Consider the following 23,554-nt stretch of genomic DNA (forward strand, 5'->3'; position numbering starts at 1 on the left):
GTAATGCATACTATCTTAACTTAATAAATAGGTTAACAGAAATTTAAAAAGTACCAGTACAATAAGTTTTGGCAATGAAGTGGTTCTGAAACACATGAACATATAATATAAGAATGAAACTAAGAATGGTAAACAATAATACCCAGCATGGAATTTTAATGAGACCTTTTCTTCCATAAATCTGGAAAGAGATTACAAACTGCAAAATTTTCCAGTTTACATACTTGCATGAAGAAAAACTTAGCAATTAATAAATTAAGTCATTACAGATTCACTAAGAAAACAGCACAAGTAAAGATGGGTTAAATAAAATAAATAACATTAGCCAAGATTTAAATTTCAGAACTCTTTACTTCAGCAGGCACAGATGTATACAAAAACAAGATGTAATACAAACAATAAAAAATGAGAATACTGAATTCAGAAATGAATAAATACTCTGTTCCTGTTGTGTTGAAGTTTTAGGTTTGTTGTCTTTTTAATTCTTATGAGGTTGGCTCAATGGTCTCCCCTCCGCGGATTTGACCCCAGCCAATCAATCTGTAAAAACAGAGAAACAGAATTATGAGTATAAATAATGATCAGAAGAGTAACTAATAAACAGTGCATAACATAAATTGTCTCACCAATTTCACCGTTAAGCGTTAATAAAATGTTATCGCATTTATTTTTCCTTCACAGAAAATAACTCTGATTTGTTGACATCAGCTGAAAATTATTAATCAGTAAATATTACCAATAAATAGACAATTCAACATTATTTGATCAAGAGCAACTAAGACTGGTTTATAGAGTTATTTTATAAAGTAGAAATCTTACTTTATTAAGTAAATCATTTAATAACAGCAAATAAAATATTAATATAAATGATATTAATATAACAATTAATATTTAACTCTCTTCTAAATTATATGCAAATTGGTTCTTGTGGTCTTACAAAGCTAATTATATGGATCCTTCTTCAGTACAGTTACTGTTGGTGTTACTAACGGCGTTTGTCTTAAATGCCTTTGGTACTGTCAAATGGGATACTATAAGGAATGCCCTGGCTAGAAGAGGCATTAGTAATTTGGTTACAGAGACAAGTTAGCGATTATCTGAACAACAGATGGTGCACTGTTAACACCTTGGAGGGAAGCTTGAGACATCAAATTTTTGGTGGTATACCGCAGGGGTCTGTCCTGGGCCCCTTGCTGTGGTTAATAGCCTTTGACGATGTTTTGAGGCTGAATTTACCAGATGGAGTTGAAATCATAGCATATGCTGACGACTTGGCTATACTAATTACAGCAAAAACTGAGATCGAAATTGAGACTAGTGGCAATAGAGTCCTGGAGTTGATTCACGTCTGGTTGGGCGAACAAGGCCTGAAGCTAGCTTTAGACAAATGTGAATACATTTCTGTAACAGGCAAAAGGCACATCAGAAACTTAGACTTGAAAGTGGGCAATCATCCTATACGTCGAGTTTCACAAATGAAGTACCTTGGAGTCATTCTTGATAAATCCCTGAGCTTCAGTCCGCATATAGCTGACAGATGTAGTGCGGCAGAAAAGTTGTTAAAGGCTTTATCTGGAATATTATTCCAAGACTGCTCCTAGAGCCTCCAGAAGAAGAGTCATAGCTTCTGCTTGCACGTCTATATTATTGTATGCAGCACCGATATGGTATAAGGCTATACATAATGCATGCAAGGCATGGAGAAATTGCAAGCAAAGGACCAGATAATGGATAAATGGCAGGAAAGATGGGACCAACATCAGGGCGCCCTGTGGACCAAACGCCTTTTTCCAAGTTTAAGAGAATGGGTGAATCGGAATCACGGAGAAACCGGATACTATATCACACAATTGTTCTCGGGCCACGGAAATTTCCAGGCGTATTTCTTCTGATTTGACTTGATAAATAGCCCCAAATGCATGTATTGTGAATACGAGGATATGCCTGAACACACCATCTTCAGATGTGTTAACTGGTATGATGTGAGATTACGAGCTGGAATCTTGGACGTGGAGCCGGAGCAACTTGCCCGATTCCTCCTATCTTCTGATGAAAATTAGAGGAAATTTGAAAAATTCACCTACACTGTCATGAAGGAGAAAGAAGAGGAAGGTAGAAGAGAGGATACTAGAGAAATTTGTCACTTCAACGGCATAAGACATCGGAACTATGGGGAGTAATAAAGTTAAGACAGAGACCCGGCCTCATAGTTGGGGTCTGTAACGGCATAGCCGGGGCGGGCTCCCCGGCAGCGAGGTTTGAGGCAGGCATAAAAAAGACCGAGACCCGGTCCCTGGGGTGGGGCTGGAGGACAGCTTTGCTGGACCTGGCTTCGTACCTGGGGATTTGAGGCAGGCAAATAATTAAAGTAACAAAAGATCCGACGGGGGGGGCCGACCTGCCGTCCTGGAATTATAGCCGGTGGGCAGGAAGGCCCTCTTAGAAGGACACTCTCCTAGACCGAGTATACTTAAATTGGATAACTGGTCTGGGGGAGAAAGGGAAGAAAAAAAAAACGGTGTTTGTCTTAGAATGGTAGAATGCAAAAACCTTTGTTATGTAATTATATGATAAATATGATGCATGTTACATTTGTTCAATGTGTTGTTTTTGTTAAATTTAATGTGTATGAAACTGTTGCATGTTAGATTCTTTCTTTGTTCTATGTGCAAAAAGGAAAAAATCTGCACAGTGGTTAATATATTTCTTTCTATATGTTCCTCCTATTTCTGTGAGCTAATTTGCAAAGGTTGATTCCATTGTTTTGTATGTTGTTTCAATGTATTCTTTCTGTATGAGAGAATATAAATCCAATTTGTCTTTGTCCAATGTAGTCCTTAGAGTAGTCACTGTAGGTAAATTTATACATATATAAATTTTTATGTATATTGGATAAAGCAGGCTCAGGGGGTCAGGGGTAAAAAAACAAAAAAAGGAATTTATTGTGTTCATATTTTGCTGCAAATTGGCTACAATTTATTGATGAATGGAATAAATGTATGATATTGTTGTCTGTTTGTTGCATTATGCAAGATGCATGCGATGAAATCATAATAGTGATGCTAGTATAATATTTGTTTATGAGATTATCATCATAGCAACACCAGCTTAATTTGTATCTTGAGTGTTTTACAGCAAGTCATCCCCAAGTTTAGGCACAATTTTCTGGGGGAATTGGATGCACATTCACTCATATATAGCAAGAATACATACAAACAATACACAAAACAACAGAATCAACTTTACAAATTACCTTGTAGAAATAGGGTAAACATATAGAAAGAAATATTAACCACTATGTGCAGACTTTTTTTATATAGCACATAGATATCATAACTCAATGTGCTTAACTGTAACAAGACATTACATATACACTCAATTTAATAAAAACAACATATTAAATGTTACAAAGATTAAATATATTCTTTAACTACAAAGAAACAGAAATAGGAGAAACATATAAAAATATTAACCACTAAATCCAGATTTATATGTCCATATATAATCCAGATTATATATGTTATGATTATTCACATACCACAGCTGTTACTGTTACTCTATCTAAGATAAGCAACATTAACTTTGACGATAATTTTTTTTCAACATGTTGACCACTGCACTAATTCAAAAAACAACTTAACCACCAATTACAGTAACAAAAACCCTAAAAACTAATACTAATAGTTGACTTTCGCAGGAGATCACGTCATCAGTCTGTTTATAATTACATCAACAAATAACAAAAGAGAAATAAAATTTCTAAATTTTTCTAAAAATTCTAATTTTTGGTTAAAAAATTAAAAAAGTAATTAAATTTTTTTCTAAATCTTAAGTTTTCATTTCTTTTTTGTTATTAGTGGATGTAATTATAGAATTACGAACACAAACTGATGATACGGGATCTCACGAAGTCAACCACTGGTATTAGTTTTTTTATTACTGTGTTAGGTGGTTAAGTTGTTTTTTGAACTCATTTTTTAAAATATGTAATACTATGGTGCAAGGAAATTCTCTCCTAAGCTTGGAAATACATTTTTGGACCGTCTAAAAATGCTTATATCTTCTGGAATGACAGGTAGTTAAATTATATCTATCATTATTATTTTTATGTACCTCCAATGTTTTTCCACACGTCTACTGAGAGCAATTTTTTCACCAATTTCAGTGCAAACAGGACTGGTCAAACTTATTTTGGCCAAATCAGCTTTTTGTGCTACAACACGGCCACCTGTTGATAAAGAGCCAATATTCACTAAAAGTACTTCATTTTTAGACAGCTTTTGAACCTGTAGACACAAAAAAGAATGTGTAATACTAACAAAAAATTACAACTTATTCCCCCATTACACTTTTAAAACTTGAATGATATCAATATTAAGTAACTTTAAAGAACTGATGATGAAATCTTGTGGCTTTCCTGGACAATAATGTGAAATCATAATGTACAAATTTAAAGATCTGAATATTAAATAATGAATATAAATAATGCAGTAATGCTTTATTATTATTAATAAACATTTCTAGTTACTTACTATTAAGTAACTAAAATGTTATGTAACTAGAAATGATTAAAATAAGTTAACTTACTTCTAAGTTGCTTTAACACTGTTCAATTTTCTTTTTCAATTATTAACACTTCTGTAGTGACACTACTATCACAAAACAATATAGTTTTAGTAAGTAATTACAGTATGTAAGTAGAAGTTTAAAAACGTTTAAAATTATTTTAAAAGAGTGAGTAGATAGATTGGGAGAGTTCACAGACATACACTCAATTATATTAGGTAAAAAAAAAAATTATTCAGTTATTTGATTAACTCTATAGCTAATATATAATCTGCAAAGTATTATTACATTTACAAATGATTATTTATACAAAATAGAGCTTTGTAAATATTAAATTATATACTTTCTTAAGACAACTGTTATATTTTGAAATATAAATTTATTTTTATTAATCTATAAAGCTGCTATTCTCTACTTTTGATATCGAGATTTAACACTTTTTAAAATGAAATCTCTGAACTTGTGTTTATTTTACTTTAGAGAATCATAAATTAAGTAACTTATACATGGACTGTAAGCAAATTTTGAAAGAAATATTTATTTATTTAGTACTAGCAGACCCGGTGATACTTCACTATTGCTAGATTTGAGTATATATATATATATATATATATATATATATATATGTATAAATTAAATGAACACATCTGTAAAAAACTGAAAATTACACAATTTCAAAAATTTAACCTTTTACTTTATAAAAGTCAGAATATAAATAAATCCTATTGTCAAAATAGCATCAAATCCAATAGCACTAGCTATTGGATTTGATTCAAACTACTCTCTAAACACAGTACTAGATTCAAAATACCCCTAACTTTCTTTCTACTGGTCAGATCGAGAGGATTTTAATAGCTTCAAACCTTTTTTGGACGTGGACTATTTTGAAAAACCTGCATGTATATTGGTCCAGTAGTTTTTTAGTCTAGAGCAGACACACATACGAATATTGGCTTTTATTTATATAGATAGAAGAAACAAGTCTGTTTGTTTGTTTTGTAAATATTCTGACACCGGCACCAACTAGCGGGTATGGTTTTTGCAAAGGTTTTTCTTCACATAACTAATATAAATTCTGCATGAGCCAAATCTGACCATAAATACAATTTTTCAAAATATCTGGACCCCAGCACCACCTAGCAGTTTCAACCTAATTCAGAAACCTTTGTGAGTGTATGCACACTTCACCAAACTAAATCGTAATCGGATGAATGGAACGCATGCAGGACAAACGAACATTCTTGTATGAAGATTACAATCAATCACTTTCAATTTTGTTAAATTACTCAAGTCCTTATTTATTCCCACCAGAAAAAGATAACTGAATTTTCTAGTAAATTCTTTACAAAGATTAAGGATGAAAAGTTTTACATAATTTACTGAAAAGTTTTTTGTTTGAAAAAAAATATATTTTTATGAATAATTCAATCCAAATAAATCATACAACAATATAATTATATAGAAAAATTAAATTATACTGTATTCAGTTAGCTTATAGAATAAAAAATAAACAAACGTTAACGTGTTTGTTGGTGAGTTTGTCATGATTCTGGTGATTCACATTCCTTGTATCATGCTGATTCACAATATATATGTACAGCACTAACCTTACACATACATTAGTCACCATCATATAGTAGTCATGTAATCAAATGCTTATATAATGTTATGTCTTCTCAATATTATTAAAACCCTTGATCTTTTCATATTACCACTATTTTGTTATAATGTTCAATTTTTGTTTATTATTTATTTATTTACTCTAATGTTATTAAAGTTAATATAATGCAATTTTTTTAAAGTTTACTGGAATGTGAGTGTAGTGCATTCCTAGATTTGTGTCTGTACAAATTGAGTTATACCATTATTTTGACACCAAGTCTGATACCAATTCAGCTGATAATAGTGTATGATTATTGCTATCTCTTCTGAAGAAAGCCCTTAAGTTGTGCGGAAAAAACCCATAATTTTAAATGCTTACAAAAATGAATTGTAGAGAAATCCAATGGTATTGTTTCTGAATGTTGTTAATTAAACTGTTAACATAAGTGGAAGTTGTATTGCTTCAATGTACAATGCGATTCATGAGTATGAATCTACTAATGAATTACAGTTTCCTACGAAAACAAACCCCCTTTTGAAAAATGTGATTTTGTAAAAATTATAGATTTTATTTATGTGTATAAAATTGATGAGTTAGCACGATCCAGTGGCAAAACTGTGCTTTATCCCTATCATAGGGAGTTACCAACTACCATTGTGAACTTAACCAAATTGAGTTAATTTAGGGACAAATCAAAAGTTAGGTAGTGTCAGAAAATACTGCTTTTAAAATAACTGATAAAAATTTATGCTTAAAAAACCATAGACAAAACAAGGCCAGCAAAAATGGAAAAATTAAATAAAACATGTAACGATACCGTTGAACCAAACTATTGAGAATTTGATAATAGACAACAAAATTGTGCCTCCCATTGTATCTTTTAATACTGACAGCACTATGAATTTTTCACAATCAGATGACAAAAACTGAATTTAATTTATTATTTGTTTACTATCATAGAAATTTAATTAAAAATATTAGTGAACTTTTACTGTTTGTGGACAGTTGGCAATTTCATAACCCTTAAAAAAACTCAAAATGTCTTAATTAAAAATATATATATAATTTTTGTAAATTATAATACCGTGTGATTACTGAACATTAATGTTGTGTAGTTTCTTTTATATGCATCAGGATTTACAGGAGATGCTTGTGAATCGGCACCTGAAAACTCATAGGTGCAGTCTGTTTACTTGAACTCTATAAGCTAACTGAATAAGGTATAAGTGAAAAATCTATACTTTTAAAAGGACTGATTACATACATCCCACCTTACCAGAATGATATCTGTTATTTCACTTGTATAATGCTACTTTATATAGCTAATTAGCTAATGCTCAAATAAAAGCAAATAGATGATTAAACTGAAATTTTATTCAAATCTTTATATATTTTTTTTTAGTTAATGCAGAGTAATAATAATAATATATTGAAAAAAGTCGTGACTTCACATTACTATTTCTTATAATCAAATAACTTGAAACACAAAAATAATTAATTAAAAAACTGATAGATAATAATAATAACCTACCTTAGCTCCTTTCTTATCACCTTCCATTCTCACACCCAATAAACGTTTCAATAAATAATATGAGATTTCAAGTTCTATAAATATTTTTGGCAGTTCACCTACAGCACCTAGCACCTGACCAACAAGACGATCAGCACGACATAAAGTAGGTTCTATTTTAGTTCCAACACCTAGGAAAAAGAGAAAAATCTAAGTAATACTGGAAAAGATAAATTAGAATGACTAGATTTAACTGCAGTACTTTTAATGGCATCTTAGTAAGATAAACATGAATAGCCAATAAAATGTTGTGCGTTAAATCATTGATAAGTGACCTACAACCCACTTTTGAAATATTAAAACAGAAAAAACAAATTTTTTTAAAGTGACAACATGAAAAATATAATAAAGAAATGATACTAACTTCATACAGGGACCCAACAGATTTTTAAATTAATAAAACAGATATAAAATACATTATTCAGAAAAATGAACTAAAAAAAACTCAATTTATGTAAAATTAAAAGTAAAATTTACATATAATATATACATCTTTGAGGTAAAAGGTGAATTCAAATTATATGATGATTATGCTGACATATTAACTGCTTATTTCACAGCTGAGCCAGCAGCACTAAACACAAACATAACAATTTCCTAAGTGTATAAGTTTTTAAATTCTAATTTTAATTATTTCTTTAATGCTATGTATTGCTTTTACATTTAGTTGCAAGTTGAATGTTTTTAAAAAAATAGTAACTTTACTGTTATTTGATAGAGGTAATTTTTGAAATAAAATAAAGTTTTATTAAAGACAAAAAAAAATTTATATTGTAAAAAAGTTTTACATTAGATACAATTTAATTTTGATGATATGGCGGTACGTCTTTGAAGTAGGATATAAAGTATATTAAAAAATTTGATTATTATAGTAATTTTATATTAATACAGTTTAATTTTGATCATACAGAGGTAATTTTTTTAAACAGGATAATAATAAAAAGTAATAGTTACATTTTTGAGCAGTCGCTGAGATAGTGCAAGTAAAAAAAATATGCAGAAAATTGAAGATAAAAAAAATATCTGAACATAACATACACTACAAAATGAGGCATAGTAGCCTGTTACAAAATAATTACATAAAAAATGACTGGGCAGCTACATGTTTACAATAATCATCTGTATAATTTCAATTGTATGCGTGAAAATGTTAAAGGGTAATCTTAGACCTTACCAAAAAGACAGTAAACAATTTTTTTTTTTTTAATAAAAAAATGATATGAGTAAAATTATTACATAATATATAACCTTAATATACATATATATTTTAATCTGCTTACTTATGGAGATGGAATTTACATATTAAAACTAGAATGTTTTAATTCAAGCTCAAATGTAAATTGATGCCTACTTTTTTAAATGTTCTAAAATCTCTACTTAAATTTTAGGGTTTATAGAACAACGTTCTTGCTGGAATATCAAGTGGAGTCTTCCAACTCAACATAAGCTGTATCTTATGTCACTTTAAGGAACAACCTCAATCCTAACATTATTTATACAAATCTCCAACAATTATATTCTTACAGCAGGTATTTTTATTCTTACTTCAACTTTTGGCTAATGTATAAAGTTGATAATAAATATGATACAAAAAGGGGTTTTTGTCAAAATGAAAAATAATATGTGCCAATCAAAAATGTAAAATTACTAATTCTTAATATATATAAATGACTAAACCAGTTTTTACAAAATTCATATAAATTTTACAGACAAGTGAAAAAATTCTTAACGCTGAAATATCATGCTTGTTTTTACTGAATAAAAAGGTAAAGCAAAAGTACATAATTAATAATTACCTATCAAACCACCTGGTACAGCAAACTGTAGTTCATTCTGTTCGGCAAATAAAGATACGATACGTGAAAATATTGGTCTGCAAGTCAATTTCCCATCACTATCTTTTGATACTAAACCAGGACGTACCTCAATCTCCATACCTATCTAAAAAAAACAAAGGTAAAGAAAAATTAATCTTTCATAAAGGAAAAATATAATTATAAGATTCAATCTAAAAAAATGTCTTCAATATTTATAACATAATAATTTAGAAAATATATCACTTTTATCTTCATGTTTAAAACAAAAATGGTTTAAAAAATAATTATAACAATCTTAAACAAAAACACAATGATGTTTTTATATAACAATGTATTATATAACAGCTGTCTTTTATATTAGCATTTAAATCAATATCCTGCTGCTTGAGTAAATTCACTGTAGAAGTTTTCAAACCTCATCGTGACTCATTGAACTCAATGATTTTCCTCCATTCTACATACAGCTGATAACTGAATAAGTGCACCCAGTACTAAAACACAGATTTTGTGGCAGTACTGCCATAAGCTTATGGCAGATTGTCTTTTATTCCAAAGGTTCTGAATTTATATTCCAATCAGGCGTAGTGATCATCATGTGCTGTGAAATTTCCATGCATCATATAAAACTTGCATAATACATCATATAAAACTTATTTTTATAATTAAAAAGTGAAAAATCAGTCTTTTGTTGATCTTGCTACTATGTGCTTCTGCTTATTTCAGTTTTTCTTCATAGCACTAAACATTTTTCATTCATAACACCTTGCTTTAATAAAATCTACACTAAACCATACAAACTGATACGACAAGCCATGCAGATAATCAAAAACTATTATGAATTTATGAAAGAAGTCAATCAAGTTTTGAAAATTGGAAGATGATTGACATATTTAGATAAAAAAAAAGATGAGGAAGGAACAGCAGCTGCAGTTCTTTCTTTTTGTGTGACTGGTGTGCTCCAGTCACACAAGTTCAGGATGATAAAGGAGAGAAAATTACTATTAAAATTATTGGCTGATAATCCATCCACTTCAATTTAGTACCACAAAAGATACCACATGATTTTTATGTCTTTAAAAATCATGATAAACTCTCCACAGGAATTGACAATTTTGATTAAGTTATAGTAAAAGAGATGTACATAAATTTCATAAAGTACATCAGCAACTACCAAGAATAAAAATATTGCAAGACAGTTAAGGATTCAGTTAATTAACTGTAAGAGAGTATAAACTGAAGAAACTGTGAGAAAGAAAGTAAACTGTGATAGAGTATAACTGTAAGGTTTACAATTTAAGTTAGGAAAACTGAGAACAGTAGGCAAATCCCTATGAAAAAACACAATAAAAGATTTAAACAAATAAAATATTTAAGCTCAATTAAGACATTTTAGGATAAGAAAAGACTGATTATATATACTAATAAAGCATATGTTTAATTTACACACTCCGCCAATAAATTCTGGATGAGACCTAGAAATTACAATTCTGAGAGGAAAAAGACTAATACAGCCTGGAGGAGAAATTAGTTTTAATACAAAAATTATATGAAACATTATAATCAGTTACAAATTATATGTGAAGATAAAATAACAGAAATGAAAAAATACAACTAGAAGCTTATTGTAAAAAAAAAGCACACAGAAGATGATTACATGAAACAAGTGGAAAATACTACACAAAATTTCTGTGATAGAAGACAGTAGCAGTGATAATGTTTCTGGAATGGTGAATTACACCATTACTTGGACATTCAGCCAATAATAATTTGCATGTGAATCTTTTTTTTAACCGATCAGGTTTTCTCTCTAATAACAAAGTAACGGTATTACTAAGTATTTATTTTACGTGTTTTTAAATGAATTTACAAAACAACAAATCGAAAAAGAACCAAACTGAAATACTCCTTGTTGGAGGTAAGTATAATTTTAATCAATAAAATAATTTTTACAAATTAGGAAATACATAAATTATAAAATTAATATTTGTACAAGACAAATTGTAAAAAAAAATTAAACTAAAAGAATTAATTAAAATTTCAGAAAAATGTACCAATAAAATAATTAACTTTCAGAAAAAGTGAACAAGTTATATACCTAATGAAATGAATGCTAACAATAAGCGCTGCCACGGGTCTCAGCTCCAAACCCGTAAGCCTGATTATTGTGGCATGAACTATACCCAAAAAAGAGTAGTAACAAACCCAAAAAAGAAATTAACTATGTCTACATAATCTGAATGCTAACTTGAGAATAAAATAAGTTTGATTAAATAATTACAACAATACCCTACAAAATAAGGGAGCAATATAATTTATATTGCACCCAATCACAAATTCATTCTCAGAAAAATAATCATTGGGAATATTTTACACTAATCTTAAAAGAATTAAATCTGAAAAGACCCAATTGCATTCATTTCACTGGGTAATTTTCATAAGATATTCTAGTTTTAATGAATTAACAAGATCAATAATTTTTACCTTAATTATAAATTTATTATTTACCTTTAGCACTCCACGCAATATACTACCCCCAGCAACACCACCTTTAAGATCATCCACTTCACATCCGGGTTTGTTCACATCAAATGATCTGATTACAATTAAGCGAGGAGGTGAAGTGAAATCTCTGACTGGTACTGGTATCTTCTTTGTTATATACTCACAAAGCACCTCTATGTTGTACTTTAACTGTGCTGATATCGGAACAACAGGTGCTCCTTCTGCCACAGTACCTATACCAGAAAGCACAAAAAATAGGAAATTGTTGTGAAGCATATTTTACTTAAACATTCCTACTCAAATTACAGTTTTTACATGTAGTCAAGCCTCAGTAATGCAGAATCACAGGATAATGTATCTTTTTTGAGTTACTGAAATTCAAACAGTAAAAAAAGTGCTATAGTATATACCATATCTTATAAGTATAGAAAGAAATGAAGAGAAACAAATTAAAAACCCACTCTGGGCAGAGAAACAATTTTTTTAATTGAATTATATACAGCAAATTTTTTTATTGTGCTGAACATAAAAACTATAATAAAATGAGAAAATGAAGGTATGTCATATGTATATTCATATTACAACCAAGAATATGGATTTAAAAATTAATATTAATAAACATTAACAGAGCAGGAAATGAATCAAACTAAATACATACATACAGTTTCTTTTTTGCTGATCTTTTGAAGAACCAGCTTCTCTCTCCATGCAAAATCACAACGCTAATGAATCAAGGAAAACAAGAGTAAATTGAAACTATTTTGGAAATTATGATGGCATTTCCTTGCTATTTCAATAGTAATTTCACTAACCTAAATGGAATAGCTTAATTAATTATATATTTATTGAGATTTTATGTAGTGAAATAAAATAAAACTGAAAAAATCAAGGTTTTTAAGTTATTGATAACATTCAACTTTTACTATTATATGTAATTTAACAGCCTCTGATAATATTCTTACTCTAGACTGTTATTAACTTAAAAATTAGGCGTAAGGTGAAAGAAACTACTTTTTTTTTTTGATTTCTCAGCAGTGTTTGATCAACTCAAACAATTCTGTTTTCTTTATAAGCTTTAGGAGTTAGATGTTTCACTGAAACTGGAGATGATAATAGAGCCTTTATAGTGGAACTTTATATTGGAGTTTGCTATAAAGGACTAATTGAGAGCTTTGAAACATTCTGGCATTAAACCCCAAATATAAAGACTTGTAGAAAATAAAGAAACATAAGAATAAACTAGTAATTGCATTTCCTAATTAAATAAAAGATGTTCAACAGTATAAATTCACAGCTCTCCCATTAATTCCATTCAAATGGGTATTTAACTCAAACTTGCTTAACCTTTCCTTTTGGAGATGACTTTCACCTCCATTAATAAATTGGCTGTTAGTATAAATATCACTGTTTGTATTTAATTAATTATGCTTAATTCTGGGTTCAATGTGGAAGTTGTGTAAAGGTAAATCCTTTTTTCCTTTACCTTGGCTATATTATTAAAAGATTTAATTTATATCTTGTTTTTTTACTTTTTCTGTAAATTACCACAATTGGTCCTTGAATTTCCTTGAATTAATAGAATGAATCAGCGGAGAGAATGAGAAGATTTAAACAAAATAACCCTTACAGATTAATGATGATATTTAAGTTTCTTTTTAAATTAGTAACAAATAAGCTCTGCCATAAAAGAGAAGCTAAAAAATACAATTTAGTAAATGTGAATGATGATTAAACATAAAGCATGATATTACAAATACATACCTTGAACAAATTTTAATATTTGTTCATGTTGCTCTTTGGCTTGCCCTTCCTTAACAAGATCTATTTTATTTTGTAATATAACAATATGCTTTAATTTCATAATCTCAATAGCCGCTAAATGTTCTGATGTCTGTGGCTGTGGGCATGATTCATTGCCAGCTGTAACAATAGAAAAAATATCAAACTGACAAACAGTACACAACTGACACATTTTATAAAGAAACATGTAAGGTAAAGGTTTAAAGTTAAGCAAAAGTTTTATTATGACAAAAGGAGTCGCTTACAACTCAGAAAAATGATGACAAAGTCGTTAAATTGATTCCTAACTTATTTCAAACACTCAACAACATAAACTGGCTTGAAATTTAATTTATCTGTTGTGGCAAAATTAAAATGTTTTAAGAACTTTAAAAATGAGGTAAGAAACTTCTTAATCAACCTTAATGAAACATCAGGTAAGCTTTCTTCCTAACAAATGCTATTAATGAAGTAATTTTAATATACTGTTAAAATTAAAATTATGTTTAAATAGAAATATTACAACAAATCAGATAACTCGACTCAGATTTAATCAATATATACTATTTTATTACAACACAACAGGCCTCTTATTAAAAAATTCAATATTATTATGTGTACAGATATGAGAATTATAAATTACAATAATGTAATTTAACAATTATAATTTTTTATACATTGAAGTCAGTTAACTTACTTACAATCTTATAATTCCAAATGACTTAAAAGAAAACAATATCTTAATTATACTAATTAGCAATACTGCAAAAAAATTATTCATTTGGTGAGTTTTAACAGTTAATTATGTTATAATGCTTAGTTCTTGAATGTGTTCTTAGTAGTCAATAACTATGATTTAAATGACTTTATTACAAGTACTATAAGTTAGCCTAAAACTAAGTAAAATTTTATATATTTTTTATTTTTATGAGTGAACAACAAATGAAAATCTTATCATTGGATAAAACAAATGCAGTCTCCAATCAAACTTGTTGTAGAAGTTAAAATTAAAAGAAGTATAAAAGTTATAATTTTGTAAGAAATTCAGCAAATAAACTTAAGAAATTATTATTTCTTAAATAGCAACATATTAATGGAAAAAGAAATCAAAATAGGGATTGTGCAGAACCCCCAAAAATATACACCAGTGTGTGTAAAAACATTGCATTCATTAATTTGAGAACTAATTTACAAGATAAAATGTAGTTATACAAAATAAAAAGTTTTTTAATAAAAAAGCAATAAAGTATTATAACGGACTGCCCATATGCAAACGTGAAAAACCCAAATTCTGAAAAATTTAATTTAATTTATCATAAGTTACATTTTATGGTAATTTCAGACAACAATTTAACAGCCATTAAGACTTACAAAAATTTGACAATCATATTATTGCACAAGAATCCAAAAATTCTTACTGCATTTAAATATCTCTACTACAGTGCTGAATATATTAATGAACAAGGAAGAATGTGACAAACTTAACTTAAGAATATAGTTATTCAAGGATTATATTGGTAAACCACCAGAAATCATTAAAAATCCATGTGTTAATCTGATGCCCCAAACACAAATGACAAAAGCGTTGCTCAGAGAAACTGTCTTGTACTTATGATTCCTAAAGAAATACAGAATTCTTGATTTCTCAAAGGCTTGTTAACTGCCAGCAGTTATCTCAATGCCAATTTGTCTCCAACAGACATTTCACAAAACATGTACATCAGAATAGTACATGTGCTCTGTGAAGGTTGGTTGATTATAAATTTCTTTGGTGCCTCCTACATCAGCATGTTCATTTCGTATGACTTGAAACACAGTTATATTCGGGTTATTGAGAAAGAACTTTTTTTTTAACAGTCAGCTTGTCAGGGTTTGTATAAATGTTTCCCAAAACTATCCTTTAAACTAGGCATTTTTGGAAGAGCAGTTTCTTTGTTTTAGTTCTATAATTTGAACTAATGTAACATCTAATAATGAAAATTACTAAAGTAATTCAACTATAAAAGATATTTCTCTTTTAAAAAGAAATCAGTTTTTCAGTCATTACATTAATAATAATTAAGATAACTAGTCAAAAGTTATGATTTTACTAAATGATTTTTCTGTTATGATTTTATTGAATATTATTAACCTTAATTTGAACTACATAAAAGGGAAATAATGAAAACTGGATGAAAAATAAAAATAAATATTAATATTCATGAGGGCCTAGGTTCATGATGAAATTACATAAATAAAAATTTACCTTATATAATGTCAATTAATGATGCACAGTGTAATTTGCTAACAAGCTATTATGGACATCATGTAATTAATTTCAAGTTATCACCAACTTTTTGATATAAAAAACAAGAAAATTATTTTTTTTTTAATTTATATTTACCTGAAAGGCTTCATCTTAATCTACAATTCAACATAATTTTTACCAACATTAAGGCACTTGTTCCATTCCAGCTTCATTGAAATCTGCTGCCTGAGAAGATAACCATTGCTGAATGGCTGGTTTGATGTCTTGTTATGGTGATGATTGCCGAGATGATTCTTTAAATGCAGGAAAAAGTGGTAATCACTGGGCACCAGAGCAGGACTGTATGGTGGATATCAATTTGCGTCAAGCCAAATTACACAATGAGATCTTAGGTGTGTTGAGCCACATGTAGCCGAGACTTGTCTTGAAGCACCATGATTCCCATACTGAGCATACATGCCTTCTGTTTTGGATTGTGCGATGCAGTATAGTCAAGGTCCCACACAATTTGTCTCAGCATTTTATTTTTTCACCCCAAAGCAAAAAATTAACAAACAATGACCCCTGCCTACCCCAAAACATATGCATGTGATTTTTTCGGGATGACATTGTTTGCTTGAACTTCACTTTCAAAGATGTTAAGCTCCATTCCATGGACTGTTGTTTTGATTCTGGTGTAATGGAAGAATCCCATGCCTTGTTACCAATAACAATTTGGCTTAAATAAAATGAATTGCTTTCATTGCTGTATCTTATAAGAAAATTCAAAGCACTGGCTAAACATCTATTTTTATGCAACAATCAATTTTTTTTGTACTCACCATGAGTACAACTCCCAATAACTTAAGTGTACTGACACAATTTCATAGAGAATACTTTGTAAAATTAAAAGAAATTCATTACAGAATGATAAAACCATAAACCTTCTATTCCCATGAGATTTTTCCATAACCTCTGTGCACCAGGTCATCAGTAATGACAGACGGCCACCTACTCTGTGCCACATCATACATGTTTATACAGCCCTCATACATACATGTTTATACAGTAGACAGTACCGTCTATGAGTATAGACAATGCTGTCCATACTGATAGGCACTTTAAACAAGCACAGGAAACTGTAAACAATGACTAAAAATCACATTATAGAATCTGTACCAAGCCAATAGATGTAGTCAGTGCACATGCACAAAACTGTGACAGCTGTGGTTCAGTTGACACACACACTAGCATGCAAATTAATCCAAATAAACAATGTTTTTAATAAAAAGTAACTTTATTTAGAAGAAAATCATACCTGTATAATTTCCACATCTAATAATAAATATGTCCTAACTTATTAGCCACAGACTGCTAATTCTTGATTCAATTTTACAGCACATAATTTTGGATTAAGTTTACTTTTTCTCAGTAATAACTGATTTGTGTTGGAGCAGTTTTTCTTTTATACCCACATTTGCCTTTTCTTTGAGGTGAAAAGGAACCAGTTTCTTTAAATTTTTTTTAAGTAGCATTCACTATACCCAGTCCAACACCACATTAACAAGCTATTTGTTGTTGTCATACTAGTATGCTCAAAAAGGAAAAACAATTTTCGAACGCTTTCTTGGAGTTGTGTCCTTTATTATATACATATTCAAGACAAGCAGAGCAAAAAATAAATAAAAATATGATTTCGTAATAAAAAATGAAATAAACTTTCACAAAACACTATTTATAACCAGAAAATTGCTAAATAACCTAAAAATTATAACCTCACATTACATAGACAACTTAAAAGAATGGATGTGGTCAAACAGTAAAGCCAAAACATAGAAATAAACGAAAGATTCCCTGTGTTTGGATTAAATTTCATGCTACTGTAAATCAAACAGTACTTATTTAAAAAATATACCACACAGTTAATAAAACAATAGATATGAAGCAAAACACACTTCTTGAAGATTTTCAAATAATCACAGGTCCTCATAAGCAAAATAGCCTTCTCAATGTTGCAACATTGCAAACATAATTAAGTCAGCATTTATTCACCCCATACTGGGGGGTCGCAGTGATCTGAAAGGTGGTTGTGAAATTAGCCTACAACTTTACACGTGAACAACAATGAAACCATTTTATGAGAAAAAAATAATTTATTATACAATATTTTATAAGTCCACAAGTAAAGAAATAAATTAATGAGATAGTTGCATTTATTTTTTATTTAAAAGTTTCTCCATAAATGGATCTGTGTTAAAAACACAAAAGCAAATTGTTTTCAGGTGATAAAAGAGATAAAAAAAGATTTGCAAAAATCGAATGAACCTTTGTGCATATGTGTTGCGCAGCGTCTCTAATATGGCCTTCAATCACACCATGTCACTTCATTTAGTTTCGAACACGCAGCTAGCACGTAAACACGTCTACAACAATAGCATCTCCCGCCAAGTGTGAAGTGCGTGAGGTAATTAGATTTCTTCAGGCTGAGGTATGTAATGCAGCTGAAATTCATCAACGAATAAATAATGTGCATGGTGAAACTTCAATGAGTGACAGGAAAGCGACAATGGTGCAGGAACTTTAAAGCAGGACGTACAGATGTTTGGCCGCACACTGCAGCTGTACAAAGAAGCTCCTGCAGCGTTTTCATTGGGAAGTGTTTGATCACCCACCATACAGCCCAGACTTGGTTCCATCCGATTTTCACCTCTTGCTCACATGAAACGCTGGCTAGGAGGACAACATTTTGACACAGACATCGAGCTGCCGACCAGCGTAGAAACATGGCTGAAAACACAGGCGGCTATGTTCTACGGTACAATGCTATGACAAATGTCTAAATCGGAGTGCCGACTATGTACAGAAATAGCGTGACTATGTAAGTACTTGTTACAAATAAAAAATGTGTTATTTTCACTGTGGTTTTAATTTCATAACTGATCGGACCTTGACAAAAAAAAACCCTTGTATGTACCAGTTTATAATAAATATTCAAAAATGAGCCACCATTTTCAATTCTTGGCATGCTTCTGGACAGTTAATTTCTCACGAGAATGTATTTTTGTTTTTTATACAATATTTTATTCCATCCCTAGAAGCAAAAATTTAAAGTTATATCAGGTGATCTTGTTGGCTAGGAATGTGAACCTCCACCACTGATCCATTTCTCAGGGAAATGATGCTTTAAGTGACTGGAAATGGCACAAGAAAAGTGGGGAAAATGTGCTGAAAATATACTTTGTGTCTCAACGCTAAAGGAATATCTTCAAGCAGCTTTGGCAATTCTGTCTACTTATTTGACATATAACAATATCTGATTTAACTCTCAGCAAGGAAATCATAAAATAAAATCAATAAATTTTTATATACATTACAAATATGTACTTTATAAATGCCACTAATATTATTTGTACCTTACCAATTAGCAGAAGAGCAGCATCCATGACAGCAGCACCGTTCAACATTGTTGCCATAAGAATGTCATGTCCCGGACAATCAACAAATGACACATGTCTCACCAATTGAAACTTCCCAGTACAATTAGGACGTAAACAAGGAAAAGTATCATCTTTAGAAGAACCACCTGATATGTAACAAGCAGGACGAGGGCACTTCTCGTTATCACATTTATAGATCTTAGCATTAGCATAACCTGTAGAAAACAAACAATTATTACATAATGTATAGTTAACAAAAAAATCAATAATGCTGTGTGTTTGTTGATACTCTACCACTTAAAACCATGTGGTTATCAGTTCAATCAATTATTAAACATAGGTAATATGTCTTGAAGCACACACTTGTTTATAAATTGGAGGTATTTTCTTCACTACTCATCTTACTGTGTCATGTAAGGTATGTTGCTGAATTGCAAAAGGATAATGTTTCCAATATGACAAAAAATTACTGAAAATGTAAAGCTGAAATTTTACACTGACTTAGAAATGAATAAATATGTTTACCTCTATTATCAGGTACAGCTCAGCATTCATTGAAAGATATCTTAGTTATCTATAAGTTACTATTTAATGTTCAAGGATAATAGCTTATTTTAGTGTGAATAGTTTTTTATCACATCTGATAAAGCAGCCTACTCAAACACGTTTTTCTTACAGGCCAGTTACATTTGTTGGCGACATAACGCGGGCCACAACTTGTTATTGTACCAAAATGGTCAGATAAGTTAAAACTGCCAGCAACTTTAACACACTCAATGCTGATGACACCACAGTGGTGTCAAAGAGAATTGTTCTATGCCCATGATGCCACCTATGCGTTAAGGGTAAGGCATTCTTCTATCCTCTCTCGATCTTATTCAGTAAACGATAAGGATTTTGTTATTGTGTATTAGGATGGAGAATGGTTTCTTTGGGTTGTTCATTGTTACTTTTTTGTTGTGATTTAGTCACACAGCTTTGCTCAATAAAGATAGTTTTTTCAACTTCTTGCAGATTGTTTTACAGAAAATCAGATAGTATAATTTTTTCTTAAATTCTATTCATTATCACATACTATCAAGTTTCTGATAATCGTAAACTAATTATATATGCTAGTTATATATATTAATATAATTTACTATAAAAAAAATCAGCACAGCAGGTAAGTAGAGAAAAAAAAACAGCAGTGAATGAATGTGTTATTCAAAGGAATTATAATATAATAGAATAAACTTACATTCCAAACATTTTTATAAGTATTAATGCGATTTTTGACATTGAGATACTTTTAACAATTTAAATCATGTTTATAATTGCAACATGTTTCTCTTAATACATCACCATGATGTTAATTGGTAAGCCCGTTTCCATAATGTTCTTCAAATACTTCATTTTAGGATACAATGTTTTGCAAAGATATACTGATGTGCACAAGATATTTGTGCATATTTTTGTAGTCTCATATTTTTTCAGGCATTAATTTCCAAAATTCTATATACCCAGTTTACTTCCGTTTCCTCTTTAAAAATAATCTTCAGATTTGTATTGTTTTTGAACTTAATGAATTTTTCAAATAATCTTCCATAATCATATCCAAATGTAGCTAATGTAGAAACAGCAACTCTTAGTTTTGTAATAGTTGCTGTTTCTAAGCGCCAGGAATTTTCTATCAACAAGAGACAGTTTGTCTGTAATGTCACACAGAAAGATTACGTGAGACCACAGACCACCACCCATATTGTCAAGCTCAGTGAAAACAATAATTTCATGACGTAAAGAGAAAACCGATTTAGAAATTTTCTTCTGCGTAGCCATCGTACCAAAGTGTGTACAAGTACGTCACCATAATTAATTTCTTCTAAAAGACTTAAAAATTTTCTGTGGTTTAATATTCTAGCTTGAAAAAATAATAACAACAACCATTGACTGAGGAGGAAGACCAGGAATTAATTTTTCAGATGACTACCTGATGAAATTGTTGTTGATGTCGAAATAGTCACCACTTTTTGAAACTATTTTCCAAGTTAACATTGCATGTAAAATGAACCTTATTTCTGCTCCAGCATGGATTTGATTAACCAAATCACCTTTATATTAATTGTCACTTGAACTCCTGCATCACTGTCATCCAACCATGATTTTGTCGCCAAATGGGACGTTAAAATAATGATTCGTCCAAATAAACAATCTAAGAATTTTCTTTTCTGCAGTCGATCATTTTCCTTAAATTTTGACTGAATTTCTTCTTTTGAGAAAGAAGAAATTCAGTGGAAGATAGAAACCCTAACTTTCAGGACAGCTGCTCTACTAGTGTAGTTCTAAAAACTTTAAATTGAAAAGTCTTTTGAAGATCTTCAAATTTATTTAATGTAGACAGTTCATTATGTTTTGGGTGAAACTTGTTAACTGTTCTTACTATGCCTTGATCAAAACTGTCTGTCCAATCCACTAATTAGTTTTGAACATTGTTTAACGTTTTTTGGTATACTGAATCAGCACGACAGCAATTTAGATTTAAGAAGGTCCAGCTTTTCTTTTTGATGTTTTTAAATGCATATTAAATGTTTCTGATCTAATTTTCTTGACTTTATAGCTTCTTTCTTCATAAAATCTTATACGAGGTGCGACAATAAAGTAATGAGACTGATTTTTCTTTGCAAGATGTGGCAAACCTGCAGCTTGCATAGGCACACCATCTTTGACCTTGGTCAATAAGCTACTTCTAGTCCAAGCGGCACCATTGATACAACTGCTCAGTTGTGAGTTGTGCTGTAATAAGTGAACACGTGTTTGTATCTCTTGTCACAGAAATGAAACCGCAAAATATTGCGCAATGGTATGCCATTTCTTTTTGCGTTAAATTGGGTTAAAACGCGACGACAACTTATGGTAAGCTTCAGAAGGCTTTTTGGAGAGAGGTTATGTCAAGAGCTCAAGTTTTTCAGTGGCATAAAATTTTTAGTGAAGGCAGAACGAATGTTGAAGATGAAGACCGCAGTGGACGACCATCAACCTCACGGACAGATGTCAACTTGACCAGGGTGTGTGAAATCGTACGATCTGATCGAAGATTATCCGTGAAAATGATTGCAGAAGAACTCAACATCAATCGAGAAACGGTTTGTATAATATTAACTGAAGATCTTGGTATGAGAAAGATTTGTGCAAAAATGGTCCCCAAAAATCTCACACAACAACAGCGAAAAACACGGAAAAATGTGGCAGCCGATTTGTTAGAGCAAACGGAAATCAATCCAGATTTGTTGAGCCGTGTTATCTCTGGTGATAAAGGTTGGTTTTTTCAATACGATCCAGAGACAAAACGCCAAAGTTCGCAATGGTGCTCAAAGGGATCACCCAGACCAAAAAAAGCTCGCATGTCAAAGTCAAAAGTGAAATGCATGCTTGTGTGCTTCTTCGATTCCAAGGGAATTGTTCATAAAGAGTGGGTGCCTCCTGGACAAACAGTTAACCAATATTTCTACAAAGAAATTTTAGAAAGACTTCGTAAACGAGTTCTTCGTGTCCGTGCCAACATTGCTGATAATTGGATTCTGCATCACGATAATGTGCCATCCCATACTGCTCTGTCAGTACAGCAATTTTTAACCTCAAAACAAATTTCAGTACTACCACAGCCACCTTATTCACCAGATATTTTCTATTTCCAAGAGTCAAAATGGCGGTCAAGGGACACCATTTTCAAACAGCACAAGATGTCCAAAAAGCTGTGACGAGGGTCTTGGAGGATATTACAGAAGATGAGTTCCAGAAATGTTACCATAAATGGCAGAAGCGCTGGAATAAGTGTGTGCAATCAGAGGGGAACTACTTTGAACGAGACAACACTAAACATGACTATAACGGTAAGCAACATTTTTTTTCACATCCGTCTCATTACTTTATTGTCACACCTCGTACATTAACTTCTTCATGAGCTTGACTATGGAGCTTTTTATTCTTAACTATGGATATAAATTCTGTCATTACAAAAAAACAATCACTAACAAAAACATATGAATTCATTAATACAAACAAATTATAGAAGGAAAA

General features: G+C 30.6%; 1 protein-coding gene across 1 annotated transcript in view; it reads right to left on the bottom strand.

The window, feature by feature from the left end:
- Positions 1-331: 331 nt before the first annotated feature.
- LOC142328208 (eukaryotic translation initiation factor 2 subunit 3-like) overlaps positions 332-23,554 on the bottom strand; it is a 76,434-nt gene continuing 53,211 nt past the window's right edge. Inside the window, exons 4-10 of the mRNA XM_075371799.1 lie at positions 19,483-19,716; positions 13,820-13,978; positions 12,062-12,291; positions 9,536-9,680; positions 7,701-7,870; positions 4,114-4,286; positions 332-540 (exon numbers count right to left, since the gene is read on the bottom strand). Of these exons, the coding sequence (XP_075227914.1) occupies positions 486-540; positions 4,114-4,286; positions 7,701-7,870; positions 9,536-9,680; positions 12,062-12,291; positions 13,820-13,978; positions 19,483-19,716 (1,166 nt within the window). The 3' untranslated portion in view covers positions 332-485. The remainder of the gene's footprint in view (positions 541-4,113; positions 4,287-7,700; positions 7,871-9,535; positions 9,681-12,061; positions 12,292-13,819; positions 13,979-19,482; positions 19,717-23,554) is intronic.

This window comes from Lycorma delicatula, chromosome 7, assembly GCF_047948215.1.
Source record: "Lycorma delicatula isolate Av1 chromosome 7, ASM4794821v1, whole genome shotgun sequence".
Taxonomy (NCBI): Eukaryota; Metazoa; Arthropoda; class Insecta; order Hemiptera; family Fulgoridae; genus Lycorma; species Lycorma delicatula.